The sequence below is a fragment of the Eptatretus burgeri genome, chromosome 2, assembly GCF_056783735.1.
Source record: "Eptatretus burgeri isolate ZD-2024b chromosome 2, Ebu_testis_v1, whole genome shotgun sequence".
NCBI lineage: Eukaryota > Metazoa > Chordata > Myxini > Myxiniformes > Myxinidae > Eptatretus > Eptatretus burgeri.
This window is the reverse complement of record NC_140962.1, coordinates 7,843,712-7,857,836: the sequence shown is the minus strand read 5'-3', so window position 1 is coordinate 7,857,836 and position 14,125 is coordinate 7,843,712. Positions and strand designations below refer to the sequence as shown.

Genomic DNA, 14,125 nt, shown 5'->3' with positions numbered 1-14,125 from the left:
TGGTTCCGATTTTCAAGAACAAGGGTGATGTGCAGAGCTGTGGAAATTACAGAGGGATAAAGTTGTTAAGCCACACCATGAAGTTGTGGGAAAGAGTAGTGGAAGCTTGGTTGAGAGGAGAGGTGACGATTTGTGAGCAGCAATATGGGTTTATGCCAGGAAAGAGCACCACTGATGCGATGTTTGCTTTGAGAATGTTGATGGAGGAGTATAGGGAAGGCCAGAAGGAGTTACATTGTGTGTTTGTGGATTTAGAGAAAGCTTATGACAGGGTGCCAAGAGAGGAGCTGTGGTATTGTATGAGGAAGTCGGGAGTGGTGGAGAAGTATGTGAGGATCGTGCAGGATATGTATGAGGACAGTGTGACAGCGGTGAGGTGTGCGGTAGGAATGACAGACTGGTTTAAGGTTAAAGTGGGATTGCACCAAGGATCAACTCTGAGCCCTTTCCTGTTTGCAATGGTGATGGACAGATTGACGGACGAGATCAGACTGGAGTCTCCATGGACTATGATGTTCGCGGATGACATCATGATCTGTAGCGAGAGTAGGGAGCAGGCTGAGGTGAGCCTTGAGAGGTGGAGGTATGCACTGGAGAGAAGGGGAATGATAGTCAGTAGGAGTAAGACGAAGTACATGTGCGTAAATGAGAGGGAGGGTGGTGGTATGGTGCGGTTGCAAGGAGTTGAGGTGGGGAAGATGGATGGGTTTAAATACTTGGGATCAACTGTCCAAAGTAACAGAGAGTGTGGGAGAGAAGTGAAAAAGAGAGTGCAGGCAGGATGGAGTGGATGGAGAAGAGTTGCAGGAGTGATTTGTGACAGAAGGGTAGCTGCAAGAGTGAAGGGGAAAGTATATAAGACGGTAGTGAGACCAGCGATGTTGTATGGTTTGGAGGCGGTGGCACTAATAAAAAGACAGGAAGCAGAGCTGGAGGTGGCAGAGTTAAAGATGCTGCGATTCTCGTTGGGAGTGATGAGGATGGACAGGATAAGGAATGAGTATATTAGAGGGACAGCGCAGGTAGGATGGTTTGGAGACAAAGTGAGAGAGGCGAGATTGAGATGATTTGGACATGTGCACAAGAGGGAAGTGGAGTATATCGGGAAAAGGATGCTGAGGATGGAGCCGCCAGGCAGGAGGAGAAGAGGAAGGCCAAAGAAGAGGTTCATGGATGTGGTGAGGGCTGACATGCGGGTGGTTGGAGTGTCAATGGAAGATGTGGAGGATAGAGCGAAATGGAGACGGTTGATCTGCTGTGGCGACCCCTAAGGGGAGCATCCAAAAGAAGAAGAAGATTCATATATATATATATATATATATATATATATATATATATATATATATATATTGTATATATCTCTCCCACACACCACACACACCACACAAAGACATATTGAAAAGTAATGCCTCCAATTCTTTTTCTGCAAAACAGGTAAAGATATTTGAATGAAACCATGTATCGTACACATAAGTTCTTCCCACCACTGGGTGTGAATTTTTGTGATTCTGACACCAGATGTCTTGGTGCTACATTAGTCAAGATGGCAGAAGGCAGCACGACATTTTCACTGTGGTTCAAGCCGCGTGCAGTTATTGAGTTTCTAACAGCAGAGAACATGCCTCCTATCGACATTCATCGACGAATGAAAGTTGTGTATGATGATGATTTGTCCACCTTCACTGTCTTTGGTGTATGCCTAGCCCATCGACGGACAATAACTCCGATCAATGCAGTCATCGCCATGCTCAACTTTCATTCGCCGATGAATGTCGATAGGAGGCATGTTCTCTGCTGTTAGAAGCATTGGCTTCTTATTTGGTGATGCTCCAAATGCTCTTCCCATTTGACATTCCACCCTTGGAAGTTTTCAGAGTCTATGGTCTCTATGTCTAGGTTGAAATGTTCAAAGGTGTTAACGAGTTTGATTGTTTTCATCAGAATATTGCTGCTGTAACCCATATTGCTTTTGAAGTACAGCAGAAGGCACGATAGACTGCAAAGTGGTGAAATTTTTCTCCAGGGAAATATGAAGATCATTGATGTACTCTACCGGTCAAAAGTTTTAGAACAACCACATTTTTCAGTTTTTACTGAAATTTCAGCAGTTCAAGTCCAGTGAATAACCTGAAATGGTACAAAGCTAAGCGGTAAACTGCCAGACGTTAAAAAAAAGTTTAGGTTACCAAAAACTGAAAAAAATGTAAATTTCACAGTTGTTAAAAAAGGCCCTTTTTCAGGCTACCAGTAATGGGTTAGCAACTGCAGTTGTTCTGCAGCAATGGAAGTAAATTAAGCCTTGAAAGTTGATGCAAACAATTCCTCCAGGTGTCCCAACTTTTGTTGATTAGTTACAAACCCTCTGCCTGCATAAAAGCAGTGTTGGAACAGACTGTGTTGCTGCCCCCTCCGAAGCGTTATTTGGACAATATTGCACTGCAGGAAGTACTATATTGCTATCATAATGGCGAGAAAAAGACAATTAACAAAGGAAGACAGACAGACCATTATAACCCTAAAAAGTGTTGGTCTTTCCTTTCGAGAAATTGCAAAGAAGCCAAGGTGTCAGTGAGTACAGTTTCCTACACCATGAAAAGGCACTTGGAAACTGGAGGAAACTCTGACAGGAAGAGGTCTGGCAGACCCAAAGCCACAACACAATCAGAATACAAGTTTCTGAGAATCAACAGCTTGCGTGATCGGCGGCTCACAGGACAGCAGCTTCAAGCACAACTTAACACTGGTCGAAGTAAGGAAGTCTCAGTTTCAACTGTGAAGAGAAGACTTCAAGCTGCAGGTTTGACAGGTCGAGTGGCAGTAAGAAAGCCATTACTAAGATGGCAAAATAAGAAAAAAAAGAGGCCTGCCTGGGCCATGAAGCACCGCCAGTGGACTACTGAAAACTGGAAGAAGGTCTTATTGGCCGATAAATCAAAATTTGAAATCTTCGATTCATCATGTAGTGTTTTTGTACACCGTCGAGTAGGGGAAAGGATGGTTCCTCAGTGTGTGACACCAACTGTCAAACATGGAGGAGGAAGCGTGATGATCTGGGGCTCTTTTGCTGGATCCAGAGTCGGCGACTTGCAGAGTGACTGGCACCCTGAACCAAAAGGGCTACCACAGCATTTTGCACCGCCATGCAATACTCTGGTCTACGCCAAGTTTGTCAGGGGTTCATCCTGCAGCAAGATAACAACCCAAAACATACCTCCAGGCTATGCTCGAACTACCTTTGAAGAAAAGAACTCGACTGTAGGCTTCAAATCATGGAATGACCAGCACAGTCTCCAGACTTAAACCCCATCGAGCTGGTTTGGGATGAATTGGGCATAAGGGTGAAAGCAAAGCAACCTACAAGTGCAACACATTTGTGGGAACTTCTGCAACAGTGTTGGGAAGAACTTTCCGAACAATATTTGATTTCCATTGTAGAAAGAATGCCACGAGTAAGTTCGGCTGTTATATCTGCAAAAGGTGGCTACTTTGAGTCAAAAATTTAAACTAACTCTTGTTCAACAAAACGACTCCATGATTTCTTTTTTATCTGCAATTTTTTATTTGTTCTATGCTTTAATTTCAGTAAAAACTGGGAAAATGGGGGTGTTCTAAAACTTTTGACCAGAAGAGTAGTTCAGAAAGAGGATTGGTTACAGAATGCTGCCTTCGGAGGTTGGTTCGTTGGTTATGGTTGCCTTCCTTAGCTGAAGATTGTTTTCCACATATGGCATGCAAATCTACCTGGACTTGTGAATGTGTTTATATTGTCGGAGCTCCTGCCAACATAGCAACCACACTTTGAGAACAAAGGTGGTAGCACACTCATCATAGATCAACCCCAATAATTAGTCGTGGTAGTCTGTATTCTTCCTAAACTTGTTCATTTGCTCATCCCATATACACGTTACCAAAACACGATGTGATATGCTGTCTTAAGAAAAAGTATTTACTTGTTGTTTAGATCTGCAATAAAATTGTTTGAATATATATATATATATATATATATATATATATATATATATATATATATATATATATATATATATATATATATATATATTTTTTTTTTTTTAAGTTTTATGCCCAAGTTGATTGGTTATCCCCACCCGATCTAGATTTGCTCTTTCATCTTTTCCATCATTTTATTGTCTATTGGACCATCTAACAGCTAATTTATTCTTTTTGCCGCATATTGAGAAATATTTCGGGCTCTGTCTTGACTCGTCACTTTGTGTGGTCCATGTGCCTGTGAACAGGACCTTTTCCACCGCATGAACGATGCTTTCAAACAACACCTGCGGGCACGCCTTGCAGAACTGGCCATTGTCAATGATGGAGGACCGCAGCATGGGTGAGGATAGACCCCTTATTTTGAATTAGGCCATGATGGTTACCATTACATTTGATGAATTATCATTGCCCTTATTTGATTCATTCGGTAAGGCAGGAGGTATCTTGCTTTTGAAGGGTTGGACACTGAGTCGTAGCCATTCATGAATGCTGTTAGGTGTCTTTACACTCTATTTAGTCCGTATGCAAATATGTTGGTTTTTGACCCCTTTCCTCTTTCTGCTCCAGACATAGTCCTCTTCCCACCCCCTCCCCATTACTCGTTTTTTTTCCCCCCTTAAACTTTCCCTTTCCCTTCTCTCCCTTTATATACTCCCATGGCCTTTCAAATCATTCTTTGTTCTCTTATTTTTGGCAATTGTTATTTTATTTGCCTCCCCCACCCCACTCCCTTTGCTTGTGTAATAGATAGGATAGAGGGTTACTAATGCAGTGTGCGCATCATGGGAAAGGTCATCAGGGAAACGTCATGGTGGGAAGAGATGTGCATGTTCCTTGAGCCCATAATTTGTGCACATGTTTCTGAGCAGGAATTAAGGTGACTGCTTTGTTGTTGTTGTTTTTTACCACTTCCAGGTTGGTTACATCTGATCTGGCATTCTATGCTGGCAGTTTGAGAGCTTTGAAAGGCATGGACAGTCTCCAGTTAAACACTCCTGAGGTTTGGGATTTGAAGAGATGACAAAGCATCCATTGTCATTATTTATTCTGGACTATGATGGAAAATTGTGATTCTGGTTCACATGACCTGACATTGCTGTATAAAAACTATCTATACAAGGTTCTTTGCCTTTCCCCAAACCAATCGATGCCTCTTTTTTTTTGAGGAGGTGCTAAGGCCATGACTGCATGGCCATGTGGGCAACTTGCTGCCATGCAGCTTTCTTCAAAACCTTCAACAAACCAAGGATGGAACTTCTAAAAGCGCTTTCACTTCCACATGAACCCACCACATGAACCCAACACAGTTGAATGCCTTAATATTAATTGATTTTGATCTTTTATTTGTGATGTTGTCATCAATCATTATCCCCCTTACCCGTTTCTGGAAGATAGGTCTATTAGAGAAATGGATTGCAGTGTTCTTTTGAATATTATCATCTGGTAACCAGCTGGACAAGCCATTCATAATGAGCATGAGCGACTGGCGAATAAGTGGGAACATCTGACCTGCTTTTAGCCTGTGGCTGGAACTTCTTATTCTTATTCTCTTCGTCCGCAACTGCAAGGGAAAGGGCTTGCAGTTAGTTGTCAGCCTGAAATATTCTTTCTATGTCAACAACGTTTGGAAACTTAAAGGTCAGAAGGTCACTGGTTTGAGCGTTACTCTAACATAAGTATACTACGGCATCCTCAGCATGGTCTTAAGATATCTTCAAACAGGATTGGGTAGAAATTGTTTGCAAACTGCCATCAAGATTATCAATGCAGATTTTGTGAGTTATGCGTGGTCTGCAATCTTTTTTGACAGAGCAGATAAATCGTGTTCGGGTCTCAGATGATTCGTTTTCTTACTTTGCCAAATTTGATTTTGTGGGCAATCAAAAGTACTGCAAACCATGGTATTCTTAATGTCATGAACGGTGGGTTTCTTCTTCTTTTCTTTATTTATTTATTTATTTATTTTAATCTTCTTGTCTCAGGTTAATTTTTGCTTTCTCGTTGTCTGGAGTGTGGTGAGATGATTACGAGGATACATTTTTCAAATATTGTGCTGAAACAACCGAAAGATGTTTTAACCGTTTGGACTTTTCTTTTCATTATTCACAGAAATCAGAGCTTGTCACTGCAACCTCGTCATGTGCTTGAAACCCTTTATCTGTTGTCACGTGTTGTACCTTTTCCACCCCTCAGTATTACACCATGCCATTGTTTATTACATGTACTGCTATTTTCACTCTCCTACATGTATTGCTATCCCTTCATTATGCGAGACTGGTGTTTCCTTGGGCTTAAAGAAACATTTGGAATTTTAACTCGGCCTCCTCGTGCAGGCTCAACAAATGGCAACGTACAGTGTACTTATTTATTGACTAAGAAATCTTAATACGTTAAAAATATATAACCTGTGCAGTTGATTGCACAGGTTTGTTTAATTTATTTTTGCATCTTCCTGCAATGTTTTAACAATTTGTGCCTTGAATCGGAGTGGGAAGCATAAGGTAGATCCAGCCACAGGGAGGTGCAGACATGTATACCATCGTTTTGAATGCACCTTTACACAGGGTCTGGTAGCAAAAGATCTTCTTTTTTTTCTTTTTCTTTTTTCCTTCTTGAATCATCACTGAAGGTTTGTCCTAGTTTTCAGGACTGTAGCCACGGTACCTCTTCGTAACCCATCATTAACCCACTGCCATGATGCTTTGACCAATTTTCATCCCACTCTTGCTTGAAACATACAGAGTACAATCCCTGTCCATGAGTGGATTGCTTTCCTTTTTATCTTCAGTACATTCACCATCTTTGATGGTATATTCTTCTTTATGATTCGACGTTTATGGTTTATGGTTTGTTCGTTTTCTTTTTCAGAACTGTTCCACACAAGTGACCATTTTAGCTCAAAGCTACCTCCTTAGCCATGGCTTAACCGGTCCTAGTTTCTATTGGCAGGATGGTTCAGTTTTAAACTGGTAGTCTATTAACTACTGTTTCTTGATCATTTGTTTTGTTGATCATTTGTTTTGTCAGAGGGGCCTGACAAATGATCATGAATGATCATTTGTTTTGTTAATCACCTGACAATTTTATAGGGCTGGAAAACTGTTTCTTGTGATGAAATGCACTTATAAAATGGTGTTCGTGTTCTGTCCTGCTCACATGTAAGCTCAGACTGCTAGTGGCAGACCACGAAGGGCAGCCTTTACAGAGAGGAGTTTGATGGTTTTCGTTTTGATGTATAATGTGTGGAGGGTCCCTGTAGAGACTGCATTGAAAGCTTTAAGTTCCTGATTTCTGGTGGAAAATAAAGATTTTTTTTTGCAACTGCCAGGAGGCTTAAGTGAGCCGAGGGGAATCATAATACCAATGAAATGGACTCTGTAATGTACATGTTGTGCTGGATGATGCACCAGGAAAGGAAGAAAAAAAACACACTGATCATTAATGCTGTCATCTTTATGGACTTGGCAGATTTCAAGCAGACGATGAAGGTCAGCTGCCGGTATATTTTATTTCCTACTCATTCAGGTAACACTATTTGACTGCCTTTCACATTGGTTTTGCATTTACCAGCCTTGAATAATATAGTTGGCGGAATTTTCATTTTGACGTAAGAGTGAACCCATTTGACAATATCTCTATTGGGCTGGACGTGTTGGTATTTTGTACATGCATAGGTTCACTTGTGCCGAGCCTAAGATTGGTAAGTGATTTGAGGATAATTTGATTTAACTAACGGGCATTTATGACATGTTTATTTTATGAAGTGGTGTGTGTGAACAATAATTTTCTGTATATATATATATGAATAAATGGTGATGATCATTCATTTAAAAACTTGTCTGTTTTACTTGCTGGAGATATTTGCTTGAATGTATTCCACAAATGTAATGCATGGGTTATAGTGCTTAAGTAAAGCAGACATTGTGTAAATAATGTCATAATAAGGATCATCCTAGTTTTTTAACAGCAACATGGGTGAGGTCTACGGGTGGCAAATTTGATTGGTCGTGATGATGTAAAATGCTGTAATATTTTCTCCAAGTACTGCTAAACTGAAGGGCTTTCAAAGTGCCAAAAAGGCGATTTATGTTCTCCAGTGTTCAGAGATTTTAAACGTTGTGGAAAAAAAATTCCGGAAGTTTACCATCGACAGAGTGTCGATTACATTAGTTATTCGTGCCTCCTGTTTGTGTCCTTTATGACATCCTTAAAAACAGTGAGTTTCCTGTTTGGAATGATTTTCCATTTTGTTTGACTGTCAGAGAGGCAGACAGAGTAATATATATACACACACTAGCGATACCCATGCACATGCACGGGATAGCAGTACAACATAGCTGGTAGCAGACGACAGACCGTACACGGGGAATGAAAAAATACGCATTGTGCAAAATGCAAGTGGTACTATGGAACGCCAAGACTTCCCAAACATTGTCGGCATGTCTGCTAAGTGCCACAGCAATTTCATAGGGATCGTGTGACGGCGAGCCGAGTTTTTAGTGTGCAAGCTTGGTATTATAATGGAGACTAGCGATACCCGTGCACATGCACGGGATAGCAGTACAACATAGCTGGTAGCAGACGACAGATCGTACACGGGGAATGACAAAAATATGCATTGTGCAAAATGCAAGTGGTACTATGGAACGCCAAGACTTCCCAAACATTGTCGGCATGTCCGCTAAGTGCCACAGCAATTTCATAGGGATCGTGTGACGGCGAGCCGAGTTTTTAGTGTGGAAGCTTGGTATTATAATAGAGAGAGATACACACACACACACACACACACACACACACACACACACACACACACACACACACACACACACACACACACACACACACACACACACACACACACACACACACACACACACACACACACGATCTCACTCTAAACTGCTGTTTGTTTTCTGATTCGTGTTCAAAACATAACATTGAATTTAAATTAAGTTGTTCCTCGATCATAAACAGACGTTTGTAGACAAACGGACGGACAGACAGACAGAAGTGAACCAACTGCTTAACGCTGCTTTTCACTTTGAGTGCGCGGGGTAACAAAACGTGCTGTTTATAGTGAGTTTGTTACGTTCATGGGCGTGGATTACAGCAAGCCACAGAAGGGCATGATAAGGTCGATCCCCTAGCCTATGGTCCAGAATAGATGTACACTCGTGGCCAAAAATATTGGCACCCTTGCACTTGTTTCAAATAACTCACAATTTTCTCTAAATATAAGTTGAAATTGACAAAAGTATTTGGTCTCCACAATTCTTTATTTCATTGTTGATATTAGAGGACCTTGTTTTTGATTCAGAACTTAATGTATCCTTTTAAATCAGAAAATAAAAAGAAATACCATTGATAAAATTATTGACACCCTCAACTTAATATTTGGTATCACACACAGCCTTTGGACAAGATAACTACAGTTATGTGCTTCCTATAGCCATGAATGAACTTCCTTCACCTCTCTACTCACAGTTTAACCCACTCTTCTTGGCAAACTGCTCCAGTTCTCCCAGATTTGAAGGTTACCTTCTCCCAACTGCTGTTTTCAGATCTCCCCACAGGTGTTCAATGGGATATAGATCTGGACTCATTGCGGGCCACTTCAGAACAGTCCAGCGTTTTGTGTTGAACCATGTCTGGGTGCTTTTTGAAGTGTGTTTGGGGTCATTGTCCTGCTGCAAGACCCATGACCTTCGACGGAGACCCAGCTTTCTGACACTGGGTTGAACATTGTGCTTCAAAATGCCTCCTTGGTACTCTCCTGATTTCCTGATGCCATGCACACATTCAAGGCACCCAGTGCAGCACAGCAACCTTAAAATATCACTGAACGTCCTCCATGTTTGACTGTAGGGAAGGTGTTCTTTTCTTTGAAGGCTTCATTTTGTTTTCTGTAAACAGAGATGATGTGCTTTACCAAAAAGCTCTAATTTGGTCTCATCTGTCCACAGGACATTCTCCCAGAAGGATTTTATTGTTCAGGTGTGTTTTGGCAAACTCCAGTCAACTTTCGTGTGTGTGTGTGTGTGTGTGTGTGTGTGTGTGTGTGTGTGTGTGTGTGTGTGTGTGTGTGTGTGTGTGTGTCTCGCTCTCTGTCTCTGTCTCTGTGTGTCTCTCTCTCTCTCTGTCTCTGTTGTGTGGTCCTCCTTGGTCTCCTACCACAGAACCCCCTTTCATTAAGTTGGTGATGGATGGTGTGAGTTGAAACTGTCGTACCTTGTGTCTGAAGCTCAGCTTCAATCTGTTTGGTGGTTGATCGAAGTGCTTTTTCCACTATTCGAACAATCCTTCACTGCGATCTTCGATCAAGTTCTCTCTTGCAGCCATGTCCAGGGAGGTTGGCTACAGTGCCATGGACCTTAAATTTCCTGATAACATTGTGTACGGTATACACAGGAACATCAATGACTCTGGAGATGGACGTGTAGCCTGAAGATTGCCGATGGTTGGCTACAATTATGTGTCTGACCTCCTCAGACAATTCTCTGTTTTTCTTTCTTTTCTCCATGCTTATTGTGGTACACACAGTGACACAAAACAGCAGAATGACTCCTTTTCTCCATTCATACTGGTTGAATGAGTGGTTTTTAGCTCGTCTGTTCGAAGAACAGAGAGCTATAGTGATACCCCCGGTGTAAGTGTGAAAATGTTAAAGTTTTTGGTGCAAGTTATTTTTTCCTTTCTAATGTTTTTATCGACCACACTATTTTTTATATGCCCAATAGATGTATATCGGGGCGTATTATGTGATACTGGTCGTCTGTCTGTCTGTCCGTCTGTCTGTCTGTCCGTCTGTCCGTCTGTCCGTCTGTCCGTCTTTCTGTCTGTCTGTCTGTCTGTCTGTCTGTCTGTCTGTCTGTCTGTCTGTCTCTGTCTGTCTCTGTCTGTCTCTGTCTGTCTCTGTCTGTCTCTGTCTGTCTCTGTCTGTCCGTCCGTCCGTCCGTCCGTCCGTCCGTCCGTTCCTGTCCACACTCTAACTCGCAAAGTTTTCAACTTTCACGTTTAATATTTGGTACATAGGTACAGACTGTGGAGACGGTGTGTCGCGACATACGTTCGTCATCTAAAGTGGTTGCCACGGCAACCAGGATGCTGTTTTCCATGTAGTAGCACAATTCTGTATATACCTTCTTGTTCGGGCGTATATTGTGCTCACTTGCGTTCTTGTTACTGATTACAATATACAAATACATATATTTCTTTAAAATTATTTGGATCAGACTTCACTGCAATGCTTTATAAAAAATATTAATTATTAGACGAGTTTTAAAAACGATAAATGTATAAACAGGCGAGCATTGGGTGGCTTTGACACCAACTCTGGTTATATTACAGGCACCTGCAATTCACCACAGGTGAGTTCAATTCCAGAGTAAAGGAGAATCACCTGCTTGAAATCTAATTATTTCTCACAACTTCTAAAAGGTGCCAATAATATTGTCTGGCCATTTTAGGATTTCTGTGTGAAATAAGCGAAGATTGAGTAATTTTTTTTCAGCGTTTTCGTTTTGTTCCACCACAAACCAAAGAAATATATAATATATGTGGACACCAAAAGATTTTTTAATTTCAACAATTTTCTCAAAGAAATGGCATATTATTTGAAAAAAGTGCAAGGGTGCCAATATTTTTGCCACAAGTGCATGAAATGAAATGAGGGTGAGTGTTCAATTAATAGGATATATATATATATATATATATATATATATATATATATATATATATATATATATATATTTTTTTTTTAATCGATATTCTTTTCTGTTTTTTAACATTTCATCACAGTATTGCAGATAATATGCCAAGTACTATTGTAGACCTGGACACTTGGGTGTTTACAAAGACCTTTGTTTGGCACAAAGCTGTGCTTTTGGTTTGGTTTTATGGATATTCTTTAATTGTTTGATTCATGCAGAGCGACTACAACAGTGAAATCCACATCTTGTTACAAATTCTATTTTTGTCCTCCGCCCCTCTGACTTGGTCGCAGACAGGACATTAAAATGAGCTTCCATGTACTTTTGTGCATGTGATATTTTAAAACCCACTGAACAATTTGCTTTCATTTTGTGGATATCTATTTCTCATGACATTATCTCAACCTGATTAGATCACGGTTGTGATTGGCTGAATCATGTCGCCATGGCAACCATCTCGGTAACTTGGCTTGTGTACATGATATTTCCAAAACCATTGACAATTTAGCTTTCGTATTACACAGATCTATTCCTCACGTCATCCAAAAGCGAGGGGACCTCGAGTTTTTTTTTTCGCCTCATTTAAAAATATAGTTCCATTGATAGAATTTATTGTAATGACAACAAAAATTAATTTTATGAACTCGACACCTGATACAATATCATAAACTGATAATGTTGTTAGCATAGGCCATTGGGTCAAGACTATTCCATTGACACCTGCATACAAAAATAGTATATGCACAACATGACATGATAGGAGTCTGAGGGGTATTTTCTAGCGACAGTGTAATGCAATTTTTTTGTGTACAAAGTGTTGGCTCATGGAAGAGTACAGAATACAGCAGAGAACAGCGAGATTTCAACATAGTCGAAAGTGCAGGAGCACACTCATTTGGTTCGAAGGACCACACCATCGGGACACTTGGTGGAAGAATGGGCGAGGGGAAGAATGCAGGATTTGATCACAACTAAAGGGATGAAAGAAGGTGGAGGGAGAGATGGGATGAAACTGCAACTGAACAAATCCATGGAAAGGTGGCTGGAGGGAGAGGGGAGAATAACACCAAGTTGTAATATAAGGAAGTGTGGGCTTTGGGAGGGTGAATGAGGGTAGAAAAGATCATTTTTAGAATGGATGGGGGATGACCTGAGAATGAGGTCAACATCCATCCTGAAACCCTGGAGGGAAGAGAGGGATTGAACAGATTGTGTAAGTTGATTCCACAGGTGGGAGAACAGAGGAACAAATGAGTGGAAGTGTAAGACCAGACAGGAGACAGGTTGGTGGCCTCTGTGTTACACCATCTGATGAGGGAGTAACAGCCAACAGGTCTGGAGATTTATCTTTATCGCAGAATATTCCAATGATTTTGAGTACCTTGGGCTCTATGGCATCAATATATTGAAGGTGTGAGGCAGGTGTATCATCCAATAAGAGATTTCAGATGTCAATAAGAAGATGAAAATGTGAACGATGAAATCTCAAGTATATCGAGATAACTTAGTGGAGATGCATTCATCCAATTATATGGAACCTGGACCTACCATCTTGAATCCTAACGTCTCTATCTTGTCGATTATATAATTAGGCAAAATGATTGTCAACCAGTTTGTGACCTTTGGAACCCCAAATCGAATATGTTCTTCTTTGTATCAGTCCATACTTGTGCCAACTTTGGTTGAAATCCCGTCGGTAGTTCTCAAGTTCTCGTGGTTATGAGAACTGGAAACAATTTTTTCGGTTGCGGAGGCACGAAAATGATCCTTTAACTGATGATTGTTTGGTCTGTAGGGATACCTTGGAGGTACGCACAGTCGCACACTCACGACAAAGCTGTCCAGCCTGGGTTTGAATCTCAACTCTGCTATAAACTGCTATCCTGGTGTTCGTCCATCCAAGAGACAGTGCAAATATTCCGTACGACATTCAGCGAGAGGACACGTTTGCCAGTCATGGTTGTTGGTGGACATTAATGATGCCTCGGTGTCTTTTGCGAAGAGGAGGCGAGTTATCCCTGGTACCCTGAATAAATTTCATTTTCTTGCTTTCACCTCCAGGATGGCCGTGATCGTGACACTTCCACCAACGATGGAAACTTGCAGGCTCTGGGTGATCGTCAAAGTAAGACTGAATGTTCACTGCTTTCTGCGACATGACGACCTATGCAATAACCTGTTGGATGCGGATCAAAGCAAAGACTATCAAACGACAGTGACCCCGCAGCAGACTCTGAGGACCTCCTATTTGCTCTAAAAGGCAGGCAGAATACCTCTGAGAAGAGGGTTTAAAGGAGCCCTGGGTTTAAGTACATCACGCAGATCTTGCCAAGCGCACAAGGATGTGGGGGGGGGGGGGGGTGGGAGTGGACAAATGTGGATGTGGACGAACTTGAAGGATGTGG

General features: G+C 41.4%; 1 protein-coding gene across 2 annotated transcripts in view; it reads left to right on the top strand.

Moving 5' to 3' along the window:
- VPS54 (VPS54 subunit of GARP complex) overlaps positions 1–7,845 on the top strand; it is a 72,959-nt gene extending 65,114 nt beyond the window's left edge. For both annotated transcript variants that reach the window (XR_015052844.1, XM_085862039.1), the window contains exons 23-24: positions 4,257–4,351; positions 4,927–7,845. Coding sequence is in view for 1 of the 2 variants with exons in the window: in XM_085862039.1 (XP_085718165.1) it covers positions 4,257–4,351; positions 4,927–5,032 (201 nt within the window). In the remaining variant the exon portion in view is untranslated. The remainder of the gene's footprint in view (positions 1–4,256; positions 4,352–4,926) is intronic.
- The last annotated feature ends 6,280 nt before the right edge of the window (positions 7,846–14,125 follow it).